Below are 13090 nucleotides of genomic sequence, written 5' to 3'. Positions count from 1 at the left end.
ATTAAAATATGTACAAGTGTTTATGGATAATGTCTGTCCATGGTAACTAGCCGATTACTACCTAAAAGACAGCTGAAAAGAAAATCTAAAGAAATAATCTGTGGCTTAGAGGAGAAAACAAGAAAATGAACCTATGCAGTACATATACATCTTTCCTACATATATTTTCTCAATCAGTGGTTCTCAACTGGGGTTGAATTTACAATCCAGGGAATATCTGGCAATGTGCAGACAATTCTGATTGTCACAACTGCAAGGGAAGATACTGGCATTTAATGGGTAGAGGCCAGGGATACTGCTGAACAATGCTCACAACAATCCCCCACAACAAAGAATTATCTGGCCCAAAAAATCAGTAAGTGCCAAGGCTGGGAAACCCTGTTGTAAATGTAGCAGACAAGAAAAAAACCCAAAGTTGCCACACAGTCTACTTGAGATTCCTAAAATATTCTTAAGACAATTAATAGAATCACCTCCTCTTTCCACTGACTAAGAATTGGGTCTAAGGGAGAGTAAAAACAACGTTCCCAAGTAGCTCCACTTACATACTAACAAAAAAGGAGCTGGTTTCAAGCTCTCATTTATCGTGTGACATATTTGCCAAAATTCCACCCTAATATTTCCTTGTAAATGCTTAGTTACAATCTCTCAGACAGCTGATAAGTCTATTCATAACAATACAACAACTAAATTAGAATACAGCTTGATTGCAAAACTTTAATGGCAATATATAATGGCCAACAGACCTACACACAGATGAATAATCTACTATCTACAAGACATATATTTTATAATTTACTCTCTACACAAGTTCGGTTAAACTAACCCATCTAAACTTTCAGGCACTAACTAATTCATAACACTAATACAAAAATCTGAAACACTAGCTGGAGGCAGCAAACAATTTTTCTCAAGTATAAAACACACGAGCCCTTTTAAAGTCTGAACCACTCTCCACTGTAAAACTGCCTTATGGGAAACTTGTAATACTAGTGGGTCCAGATCTTACTGTAACACATCATTAAAAACAACAACAACAAACTCAGCAACTGCTTCTTCTACCATGAAGGCACAAGATCGTAGCTATTAGAAAGCAAAGAAATGAAACGTAAGATAGGACAGGAAGTATACATTTTGAATCCAAATGAAACCACAAGGGAAGCAGAAATTAACTGCCAAAGTAATTTATTCAGACAATATCCAAGCAGGTAATATGCTATTAACACTGTCATAACAAAGACTTATAAGCATAAAGAGAAGCCATTCGTTCAAATAATTTCACCACATTTGGCTGATATTTTGAGACAAAAGCTACTTTACATTCTGTAAAGGATGTACTTGGTGGAAAGGAAGGGGATAGGACAGAGGAAGAAGATTTCAAGGACCACATGGATTAAAATCAGCATGTGCTCTAAGACTTCTAGAAGCTTCAGGATACAGTGACAACCTGATCTAGCATTACTAGATTCTTCTAGAACCTCGAGCCCATCCTATTTAGTTATATGTTCCTCCCAATACTCCCACTATCTTCTCTGTTCCTCTCCCCAGGATAGGATAAGGCTCAGCTTGCTACTTTATCCAGCCTTATCCCCACTATCTCTCTCTGTTCCAAGATTTATAGTAATACATTTTTATTTTATACCATATTGGTATTTTAATTCCTATTTAAATGACAACCATTTTCCTATTGGCTTAGAAAACAACCCTGTGGCTATCATATTAGTAACAAAGTTTCTGACAAGTGAGTCACTGAAATGCAGCCTCTTCACTACAGATATATCATACCAAAAAAAAAAAAAAAAAATACACCCCGCCCCCCGACAAAACAGATACTTTCTGGACCTTTCCTGTAAAGGAGTCTAACAGTAGGAATCAACTTCAAGTGGATCTCACTGAAACATCCACAGCATAGGAAGAAATTAAAGACAAAAGAGAATAGTGAAGGAGGGTCAGGAGGAAAGTTGAAGGGAATACAGAGTACGAACAGTGCCTCCCACAACGGCAGCAGATGTCATTCGGTGGCATCTGTGCCACCTTTTATAACAGGATTTGGCCTGTTTGACTGGGATTCCCTATGGCTATGATTATTCTTTCTCATCTTCCAAAACAACTTTGATATCTTCTCTGTCTGGTACTTTAACACTTCTCCCACTCCTGCTTTTCCAACTTTGATATGTTAATTTCCATTTTTCTTTTTTCAAAATGCCATTCTTTTAAAGCATGATATTATACCTCACCTACAGCCTATCCTCATCTTCTCCTACCATCACCAAATGAACTATATTCAATACACCCTTTTCTTTTATTCAACAGAGGTGTCAAAGTCTTTAAAAATCTTTCATTCTGTCATAAATCAAGAGAAAATACTCTGAATTTTCCTTCAATTTGAGTAATTTCTAGTGTGATTCAGCCTAGAACACCCATATTTAAGACCATTTGTTATTTCTATAAAACATAAGAAAGTATTTTCAACTTAACTGATTCACATGTAAGTCTTGTCAGTGTATTAAAAAGATACTTACCTTTCAACAAACAAAAAATTTCATTATCCTTTCCTGCCGGAATATCATCACCTTTCCCCACACAGAGGATAGCTTTTCTTCCTTTCATCTCTGCTCTATTTTTTACAACTTGAGACTAATTCAGTTCCCCTGATGCTGAATTCTCTCTTTATTGGTCTTACTGACGCTTCTTACCTTATATCTTCATTTCTGACCCTTTTGAAACAGCTGTCTTGCTCCTTGGTTTCCCACCACCCCATCATTTCAATGTCAGATATCCTAGCTCATTTACTTTAACAAATTAAAATTCAGCTGAGACAAAACTAATTTTCATCTACATGAGGCAGGATCTGTAGCTATGCAGATTAAAAATTGCCCAGTCATGATCTTCCACCACTGACAAAGGTAGGCAAGAAAATTCTTAAAGCCAAGGTCACGAGAAACAACTGCTATACCCCGACAACCACATCCATTCAGCAATACTCCGCATCCTCCCTGAGGTGTCTATAAAAACCAACAGTTCTATTTTCAAAGAAAGTGAACATAATGCTTCCCTAAAGACATTCTCTAGTGTCCCCACTGCAGACTTTAAATGGAATGATTATCTAAAAGAGAAAGAGGGAAATTCAGACTGGCGCAAGCCTTTATTTATGATTCCCACCACCATCACCTAGGTCTCAGACTTCTAATACTTGCTTTAACTTACTTAGGACAAATGTATAATATTGAGACAAGACTGGCTCCAGGAATTTTTTTTTTTTTTTTTTTTTTTGAGACGGAGTTTCGCTCTTGTTACCCATGCTGGAGTGCAATGGCGTGATCTCGGCTCACTGCAACCTCCGCCTCCCGGGTTCAGGCAATTCTCCTGCCTCAGTCTCCTGAGTAGCTGGGATTACAGGCATGCACCACCATGCCCAGCTAATTTTTTGTATTTTTAGTAGAGACGAGGTTTCACCAAGTTGACCAGGATGGTCTCAATCTCTTGACCTCGTGATCCACCTGCCTCGGCCTCCCAAAGTGCTGGGATTACAGGCGTGAGCCACTGCGCCCGGCCGGCTCCAGGAATCTTTAAGGGACACCAGGACCTATGCCTCCCCCATTTTGCTTGTTCAATTTTAGCTGAAAAATATCATTGTATTCAAATTTTTTCTTTTCTCCCTTCTTCAAAGAACTAAGTTCATCTCAAGCTATCACTGATTCCACACCTAAAGAAAAGTCTTCCCTACCATGTCAACTTATAAATATAAGGTACATTAACAAGAATCCTCTCAAAGTCCACTGATCTTCCCATTAAAAGTACCACCACTCTGACATTTTGCTTTCCATAACTTTATAGATCCTCTGCCACTACCTTATTTGGGACCTAAGCCCCGAAGGGAACCTTTTGTAAGGGATAGAATCTTACAAAAAAAACACAGTTTTAAATAAAGTCTTCCCCTTCTCTAAGCAGTAGTCACTCCCAATTAATCTCAGGCTCTAACAACCTTACTTTTCTCTGTTATCCACCACTACATCACACAAACAGTCATTTTCCTAACACATAGCTATGAACATATTAATTCTAACAAATCATCTCAGATTCTCCATTGTCTAGCCATTTTTACTATAAACGACAAAACACGACAGGATCCTCTTAAATGTGGTTACCTTATCAGTTAGGATTTCCCTGACCACCTTGTCCAGATAGAACAGTATATCTCTGTCTTACTTATTCTCTTCCTAGTGCTTGGGACCACCTGATATATATTTAACTGCTATGTTTACTGACTGTGTGCTTCTACTATAATATATCCTCCCATGTTCACGCTTTTGTTCACCAGTGTACCCTCAACGCTAGAATATAGTATGTTCTCAATTGTATTTGTGGAAAGAACAGATGAACACTGACATGCAGTGTATGTACTACAGCTGAAGTTAGAAGATCTACATTTGAGTTAATTTCCACATACCAGCTATATGACCCTCAACAATTTTACCTTCTTTGGGCTTACTTTCCTCATGTGTAAAAGGAAAGGGTCAAACTTGATAATCCCCACAATTCTATCTAAGCTTTCCCAGCTGTATCACCCTACCTTCTCATCTACCTGGACTGAACATCTCCCTTCCCTCAACTTCCCTATCTACATAACTCTGCTCAGTTTCCTTCCATTTGGAATTCCCCTATTCTCAATCCACATCTGCTAAAACGAATATTAAGGATGAACAATATCCTAAATGCCACTTTCTTGAAGTCTAACAAACTGTAAGCTCAGTAAAAGGAGGGTGGAGTTTTATTTTTCTGTTCTCAGATGTTGGTACAATGCCTCCCATAAAGGTGATCAACAAAACAACTAATGAATCATGAGTACACGAATGAGCAAATGAACAAAGGAAGTCTTTCCTGATTCCCTCCCATTGCTCAGGTGATCTCCTGCCTTTGGACTCAAAACACTTGGTATCTTTTATGATACTTACACTCTGTGCTGTTATTAACTTACTTGCCTAATAGATACTCAACTGCAAATTCCTTAAGACTAATCAGCACCCTGATGGTTTCTGTATCTCTCTATATCACCTACAATAGATCTTTGTCATAGCTGTATTTATTTGATATATTAAACAACAAAGGAATATTTGAAAAAATATTCCTTTCGAGTATTCCTTTGAAGAAAATAGGGCCTCAAATTACAGGCATCATTCCATCTGTCCTATGATCACTGGGAATATATGTTGTGTTAAAATCAGGCATTCAAGCATAGTCCAAATATCTCATAATTCTCTCCTCCCCCTATCTTGCTTAATAAAACTTTACTATTTTAAAAATTATAATGGCCACCCTATGTATCGTGTAACTACACACCTCTTGAAATATACATACAGGGATCCACACACATCAATACTTTCACTTCACTAAACAGCTAAAGTGACTTTTCCACTTATTTCAGACTTCCACCTCATCCAACTCCTTCCTCCGCAAGGTATGAAACAATTTTTTTTTTTAATCTTTCCAAAAGGCCTGCCTTTCTTAGTTCTGTTCCTGAATGACAAAAACGACCAATTTTAAAGTCTTCCCCTTTTCTAAGCAGTAGTCACTCCCCAATTAATTTCAGGCTCTAATAACCTTACTTTTCTCTGTTATCAAGATTTTTGACCCTCTTTACCTCTGCTTCTAAGCTCTTACTCAGCGTCCATGAAACCTTTCTGGCTGCATAAAAGCCGGTGTCCTTCCATTCAATATGTTCTCGCCATCATGTACTAAGTTCCAACCTATCTGCATCATCTTCCTGAAATGTGCATCAATCGCTGCCCTCCCCCCACCCAGACACACATCTCACATACACACACACTATATCCATGTGTTACTCTACCTCTGACATACAAGCTCCTTATACCACTCTTAAAGAATACACACGACTCTCAGAATGGTATCTTCCAACTACACTGATTCTAACCCCGTTTCTTCTGGAAAACTCAACCTTGTCCACATTGCCTCCCTCTTTCCTCACTTCCCCATCTATTCCCCTTCTTCATTCCCTCCCTACACCGCCAATTAACTACAGATGACATTATTCCTCAATACTCCCAACCCGAGAGTGAAGAACAAGCTCCAGTTTCCTGCGGTCTCTCTCTCGTTCTGTCTGCCTTCCTCGGTTCCCCAGCCCCAACACTCCAGGTGTGTAGAATTCCTCCCCGTCCCCTACTCAAGCATCGTCCAACCAATCCCACGCCACACCACGAGTCCCCCGCCACAGGGATCAGACTCCTCTACGCCCACCTCCACTCGGGGTCGCCGCCGCCTCCCCGGACGTTTCTCTCCACCCCTCGCTAACGAGCCCGAGACCACGGGCGCGCGCGCACAGACATTCTCACGCTTCCCCAACCTCCCTCCGCGTACCGGGACAGGCCGGCTTCTCCAGAGCTCAGCCAGGTCGGTGGGGGTTACGCACCGATACCCGTTCCGCTTCCTCCCACAGGTCCCCTTGCAGCCCCAGCCGCCCTGCCCGGAGAGGAGAGGACGCAGCAACTCCCCCGCCACCCCGGACTTACCACCTCGGTGTCTGCTGCTCCATGCTCCAACCCTCGGCCCGCTCCCCCTACGTACCGGGCCGGCCTTGGCACTCACCGGAGGTACTGCGCGCTCTGCAGGCTCATCCTCCGCCGCCGCGTCTTCCCGCGAAGCCTCCGTGGGTCTCTCAGGCTCCTCGGAGCGGCCCCGCGACACCGCGGGTGCTGGCGGCCGCCGCCATCTTCCTCTCCTCCGGCTCCTCCTCGCACGGCGGGGGGGTGGGGGTGAATGAGGCGAGGGGGAGGGAGCGGGGAAAGCTGCTGTCGCTGCTGCTCCGGCCCGTGGGGCGCAGGGACACTCCGACCGGAGAGGAGGGGGAGGGTGAAGGGAGGGGGCGGGGGAAGAGGAGAAGCAGAGGAAGGAAGTCAGCGGCGAGGAGGAGGGGGTCCCTCTCGCGATATTTCAGCAGCGCCTGTCCCTCCCGGTGATTTCCGCCTCTCTGTAGCGCTCCCTTTTGGGATCAACGAGCTGTGTGGCGCCTGTGCGTCTTCTTAGCGACCTGCTGGTGGCGCTTGCTGGCTTCCTGCCAATCCAGTTCTCTCTCCTCCCGCACAAGAGGGCAATCCCAACCTCACCAAGAACATCGAACCCAAAAGAACCGGGAGTTACACTCAAAGTCTTCCCCCTTCTTAGCACTCCAGACGATTTCCCTCTTCCTTTTTGCACGCTTTCACTCCTCCCCGCCGGAAACGCCTCCCGTTCCTCCTACAGTTCCGCCCGGCAGTCCCTCGACTCTTGTCTTCCTTCGCGCGTAGACAGTGACTCGAAGGACCCCCTCCTCTTCTCTGCAGCCCCTCCGCAAGCACGCTGGGAGACTGTTAGAGGGGATAGGGTGGGGCCCGAAGAGGAAGAGAAAGGAAACCAATCGGATTGGTTAGGCAGCTGCCATGGCAACTGGAGGCTGTGGTTGTATTGTCATAGTAACCGATGTGTGCGGACAGGGTGACCCTCCCCTTGGCGAATGGATTCCCAGGAAACCGCCCGGGGTTCCCCGTTGGCATCTCTTCCATCTAAAGGCCTCCCCCAAGTTGGGAATCGAGGTAGTTATCCCCGGTGATGAAGTCCACTTACTCCTCCCTTCCCACTTCCCACAGCAATTTGGGGGACACCCCGAGGCATTCACCATGGGCTTTTCCACCCGCCTGCGGGCGGGAACCACCTCCATAGTTTCCTCTCAGAGCCAGGCGTGGAGAGGGCTGGGCCTGCGAAGAAGATGCATGGCCTGAGGCTGGCGGGCGGCTGACTGGAGTCGGGAGGGCGAGGCGGCCGCGTCAAGCGGCGAGGAACGGCGAAGGGTTTTCCCCACAACTGCACTGGGCTCTGGGAGGCGGGATCCCGCCAGGACGGGGACCCTGAGGGAGGAGAGCGGCACACGACAGCCACGATACCTCCCCTGCCAACAGGGATAGCCGACCTCTCCTGGCGGGTCGACCCCTCCCCCAAATCCACCCCACCCGCGTACTCCCTCTTGACCTAGCCCTGGCGAGCCTGCGGCGGGGAGGCCAGGATGAGGGTGGGAACACATGCTGGAAGGCTAACACGTGGTTTTCTATCATTTAAGCTGGGGACGAGCAGCAAGACTGACTATCGCCATCACTCTGATAGGCACCCCACAGTGGGGATCTCGCTTGATTATTAAAGGCAGACCTCCAAGTTCCTCTCTCCTCTGCAGCCTTTCTCCTCTCACGGGTCTGCAGTGTTTTAAAACTTGTCATTCTATGTCGTTGGGTGAGAGAGGAAAACATTGGATAAAATAGTATAAAGAAGAACCCTAGATACATCTGTCTGATGAAAGGAGTCTAGGAAAGGAAGTTTCATTCTTAGAACAAATCTTTTTGGATATTTACTGTTTTTTGTCAGGTTTCCGGCCAAAAAGCTGAAATAAAGAATGAAGTCAATAATAATATGGAGTGTATGGGAAATAGCTGGAAAATTAATCATCCGTGGCTTGAAGAAAGTGACATTTTACAAGCTATATTTTCAGTTCGTATTGTGGTCATTTGAGCAGCTATCCCAAAGTACTTTAGGATATGTCACTGTATAAAACCTTCCAAGAATGCAGCCCTCATAGGATAGTTAAAATCAGAATTTTAATGGGCTATTTTGATTTGGTTTGGTCTAGTATGGCTACATGATTCCTGCTGTCTTTTTCCATGCCATCTGAAGAGGCACTTTCAAGATCCTTCCCTGAGACCTGCACCAATCAACTATGCCAATGTTCATTTGAAACATCAGGTATAAGTTTAGCGGAAACGAAAGTAGAACCTGCTTTGAAATAAATTCCAAGGACAGATTGTCATTAACGAAATAGAAAGTGGACTATGCCCCTCATGTTGCCAGCGCCTGGTATGATGCGGCGTGACGCGCGGCGCTTGCGGCAGTACAATGCCCCCAATCACCCGCCCGGCACCGAGGCGCCACCCACTCACGGGAAAGAGAGCCACCTAGTGAGGGATTATTCTCATCTCCGCGGTGGGGTTCTGCTTTTCCTTCTACCCTGAGCGCCCAGGGATAGAGAGTCCTACTACCTATTACCTCAAATAGCCTACATTTCTTTCCTAAAATTTATTGGTTAGATATTTTTCTTTTTTCTCTCTCTTTTTTTTTAACTTAAAGACCAGTGTGATAGTATAATAATTAGATTTTTTTAAGATTTCAATGAGAATAAAAATTGTAATAATTACCCCCTTACTAATCATGGTAATAGCCATTTATGTCTGTGGCACATATCTCCAGTAGAGAGTATATGAACAGATATGATCGGTTCCTGATAAGCAATCTAGGAAAATATTACTACTGTCCTCTCATTTTGGAAATAGAGAAACGGATCAGAAAGATGAATCCTTTTGTTACGGTTTGCTGGTTTATTTATTCCATAAACATTTACTGAGTGCTTATTATATTTCAGACACTGTCCAGGTTATGATGGAAACCACAATGAAAGAGACCTGGTCCCAGTCTTGAACGAACCCACTTGCTGGTAGAGATTTCAGAGCAACGATTAGGATACGATATAAGGGATACCGTAATTGAGGTAAGAACAAAGTAGGAACACATGAGGTAAGAAATAATAAACTCTGTGTTTTATAGCAGCTTTCCTAAGAATTTTATAAGCCTCTTCAATAGCTTTACAATATAGCTAACTAAAGAGAATAGTAGCATTTATATTTTAGAGATTAGACTGTTGATACCTAATATTAAAATTACTTTCAAAAATCAATAGGACTCAGAAATATTATTACGTTCTATTTATATACTGTTTAATAGACATTTTCCTATTTCATCTATGTCTACTTGCCCCAATCAACAAACTTGTAGAATACAGACGTCTTTCTGCAATAGATATTGTTCACCTTTTTCCCCTGCAGATATAAAATTACATCTAAACCAAAAGAAATTAAAGAGAAGCTTCCTTACTTACTTTAATCCTACCAGGTTTTAAGTTTTTGGCTTTCTGGCTAAGTGATTTCATGGAAAGATCATGAGCTAAGAGACCTGAGTATGCATTCCAACTCTGCCATCTTAGTATCTGAACTTCAGTTTGCTCTTTGACCGAAGGAAACATTTCCTGTTATAGGCTTCCTGTGACCTTTAACGGTGACATACCCCTTTGCTTTTTTTTTTTTTTTTTTAAATTTTGGAGTGCAGTGGCACAATTTCAGCTCATTGCAACCTCTGTCTCCTGAGTTCAGGCAATTCTTGTGCCTCAGCCTCCCAAGTAGCTGGGACTACAGGCACGTGCTGCCATGCCCAGCTAATTTTTGTATTTTCAGTAGAAACAAGGTTTAGCATGTTGGCTGGGCTGGTCTCGAACTCCTAACTTCAAGTGATCTGACTTGCCTCGGCCTCCGAAAGTGCTGGGACTACAGGTGTGAGCCACCATGCCCATCCCCTTTTGCTCTTTTATATCAAGCTAAAATGAGTAAAATAGAACTACTACAGCATAACATTTTTTTTTTAATAAGAATACTCTAGTCTTTTATTTTTTAATAGAGATACAGTCTCACTGTATTGCCCAGTCTGATCTCTAACCCCTAACCACAAGCAGTCCTCCCGCCTCAGCCTCACAAATAGCTGGGATTTTATGTGTGAGTCACTGTACCCAGCTCTCAATCTAGTCTTTGTCTATAATACTATAGGTCTGAACTCACCTTCAAATCTATTGTCATCCAGTGCTAGAAGATAGATTTCTTTATTCATGACTCTGATTACAGAAAAGAACACATTATCCGGACATTATGAGTCAGATGCTAGAGATATAAAACTTTTCAAAAACCTTTTATCACATAAAACAGCCTAATATAACCACACTTCTGTCCAAGTAAATAGAATGGCCTCTTTTCAATCAAACACTGAGTACTTGCTGAGAAGCTACTCTTAACACTCTTACCAAATTTACCCAGAGCTTTGGTAACCTGACAATACACAGCAGGCCTCCACCCTATTTGCAATAATAGCCTGTTCCATTACATCATAACGAGCCTTAATTTATTTTAATATTTAGCCTACATATTCTGAATGTTTCTAAATCCCATGCACAATTAGGAACTTGATCAATCATTCTCATCAAAGTATAAACACATTTATTATCAATTGCATACTCAGTACATGATGTGAGCGAAGCTAGTCAGCACCACACCTCAGACCATAGAGTCTGATTCAATCAAATGAGTGATTTATTCTCTTCAAATAGTGAGTCAGATACAAATTGATATTTAAATTCAGGTCTCCTGTTGCTCAAGATTTCTTAGATCAAGGGTCAGTAGCCTTTTTCAAACAGTTTGCCAATTGTATGTGTAGTCATTCACTCCAAAGAGGGAGTCGTTTAGCCTGAAGAATAGTCAGGAAGCATTGCAGTCCAAGATTGAAGAAAAGAAATTTCTGATTTGAGAGGTAGTCAGGTGACACTTGGGGAATAATATTAAGAGCTCTCTCTCTCTCCCTTCACTTCTCCATTCTCCTAATATTTACTAAGGGAAACCTTATTATCTTCAAGGTTTCCCCAAAACTCCCAATAAGCAAATACCTCTGAGAAATTACCACACCTAAAATTCCTATCTGCTGATTTAATGGACACAGACAATCTGGAGAAGACAAGAAGAGATGCTCATGGGGAAGACTGAAAAGTATTGAAAAACCAAAATAAAAACTCTAGCCTCTCTTATTTTATTGGCAGAAGGCTTTAGTATTCATGAATCTCTTTACTACCCCAAGCACAGTACTTACTGAAATCATATTGGGGTCCCTAATCTAACAGCAACATATTTCATGTCAAAGTCTATAGAGTTACCCAGAAGTTGCCATATATTTTTCTTAAAACACCCGACTAAAGTAACATAATCTTTTAATATTTTCTAGTTTCTACTTTCCTTTTATCAGGTAGATACTATTTTGGAGGAAAGAATGTGATACTGATATTCATTGTCATAAATCTGTTCTTCAAAACCATGGGAAACATGTATATGCATATACATGTGCACACACTGATATGGTTTGGCTGTGTCCCTGCCCAAATCTCATCTCAATTTGTAATCCCCACATGTTGAAGGAGGGACCTGTAATTCCTGCATGTTGAGGGAGGGAGGTGATTGGATCATGGGGGTGGTTTCCCCCGTACTGTTCTCATGATAATGAGTGAGTTCTCACGAGATCTTATGGTTTTATAAGTGTTTGGAAGTTCCTCCTTCGTTCATCCCTCTCCTTCTGCTTCATGAAGAAGGTGCCTATTTCCCCTTCCACCATGGTTTTAAGTTTCCTGAGGCCTCCCCAACCATGCAGAACTGTGAGTCAATTAAACCTCCTTTGCTTATAAATTACCCAGTCTCGGATAGTATATTTATAGTGGTGTGAAAACAGACTAACACACACCTTCCTCCTTTCTCTGACATTATTATTGTGCCAATTTCATTTGCAATTCAAGTTAAAATGTGATAAAGATGAAAAGCAATGAAACTTAAGACTTAGATCCATCACTTCAAGGCATAATAAGAACATGTATCCAAACACTTTTATGTTGTGCTTAATAATCCCAGGGTCTTTTCTATTCTCGGAAAACTTTTACATATCAAAAACCTGGATAGTTTGTCCCGTATTTGTAAAAGTAATTGTTCCTCCTCCTCCTCCTCCTCCTCCTCCTCCTCCTTCTTCCTCCTTCTTCTTCCTTCTTCCTCTTTCTTCCTTCTTCTTCTTGTTCTTCTTCTTTTTTTGAGACAGGGTCTCGCTCTGTTGCCCAGGCTGGAGTATAGTGGCATGATCATAGCTCACTGCAGCCTTAACCTCCTGGGCTCAAGTAATCCTCCCGCCTCAGCCTTTTGAGTAACTGGTACTACAGGCTGGCCTCACCATGCCCAGCTAATTTTTTTTTTTTTTTTTGGAAACACAGAGGTCTCCTTATGTTGCCTAAGCTGGTCTTAAACTCCTGGGCTCAAACAGTCTTCCTGCCTCAGCTTCCCAAACTAATGGGATTACAGATGAGCCACATCATCCAGTCATATTTGTAAAAATTCTTAAAATTAGCCTGCCACAGTGGCAGTTGCCTATAATC

At 42.5% G+C, this 13090-nt stretch overlaps 2 protein-coding genes across 18 annotated transcripts in view; one reads left to right on the top strand and one right to left on the bottom strand.

Moving 5' to 3' along the window:
• The window catches only part of SMG7 (SMG7 nonsense mediated mRNA decay factor), an 81670-nt gene extending 74922 nt beyond the window's left edge, over window positions 1–6748 (bottom strand). For all 12 annotated transcript variants that reach the window (XM_012444357.3, XM_012444362.3, XM_012444360.3 and 9 more), the window contains exon 1: window positions 6604–6748. Coding sequence is in view for 4 of the 12 variants with exons in the window: in XM_012444359.3 (XP_012299782.2) it covers window positions 6604–6632 (29 nt within the window). In the remaining 8 variants the exon portion in view is untranslated. The remainder of the gene's footprint in view (window positions 1–6603) is intronic.
• NMNAT2 (nicotinamide nucleotide adenylyltransferase 2) overlaps window positions 6324–13090 on the top strand; it is a 227022-nt gene continuing 220255 nt past the window's right edge. For 2 of the 6 annotated variants that reach the window (XM_012444373.2, XM_064370491.1), the window contains exons 1-2: window positions 9029–9117; window positions 9455–9580. The gene's annotated coding sequence lies outside the window, so the exon portion shown is untranslated. Of the gene's footprint in view, window positions 6409–7256; window positions 7345–7500; window positions 7587–8678; window positions 8782–9028; window positions 9118–9454; window positions 9581–13090 lie in introns of those variants that run through there. The other 4 variants (XM_012444374.3, XM_064370490.1, XM_012444377.3 and 1 more) reach the window with 4 other exon arrangements.

The sequence above is a fragment of the Aotus nancymaae genome, unplaced genomic scaffold (assembly GCF_030222135.1).
Source record: "Aotus nancymaae isolate 86718 unplaced genomic scaffold, 86718_ANA_hifiasm-v0.15.2.pri h1tg000108l, whole genome shotgun sequence".
In the NCBI taxonomy this organism is placed as follows: Eukaryota; Metazoa; Chordata; class Mammalia; order Primates; family Aotidae; genus Aotus; species Aotus nancymaae.
This window is presented reverse-complemented; position numbering and strand designations above follow the sequence as displayed.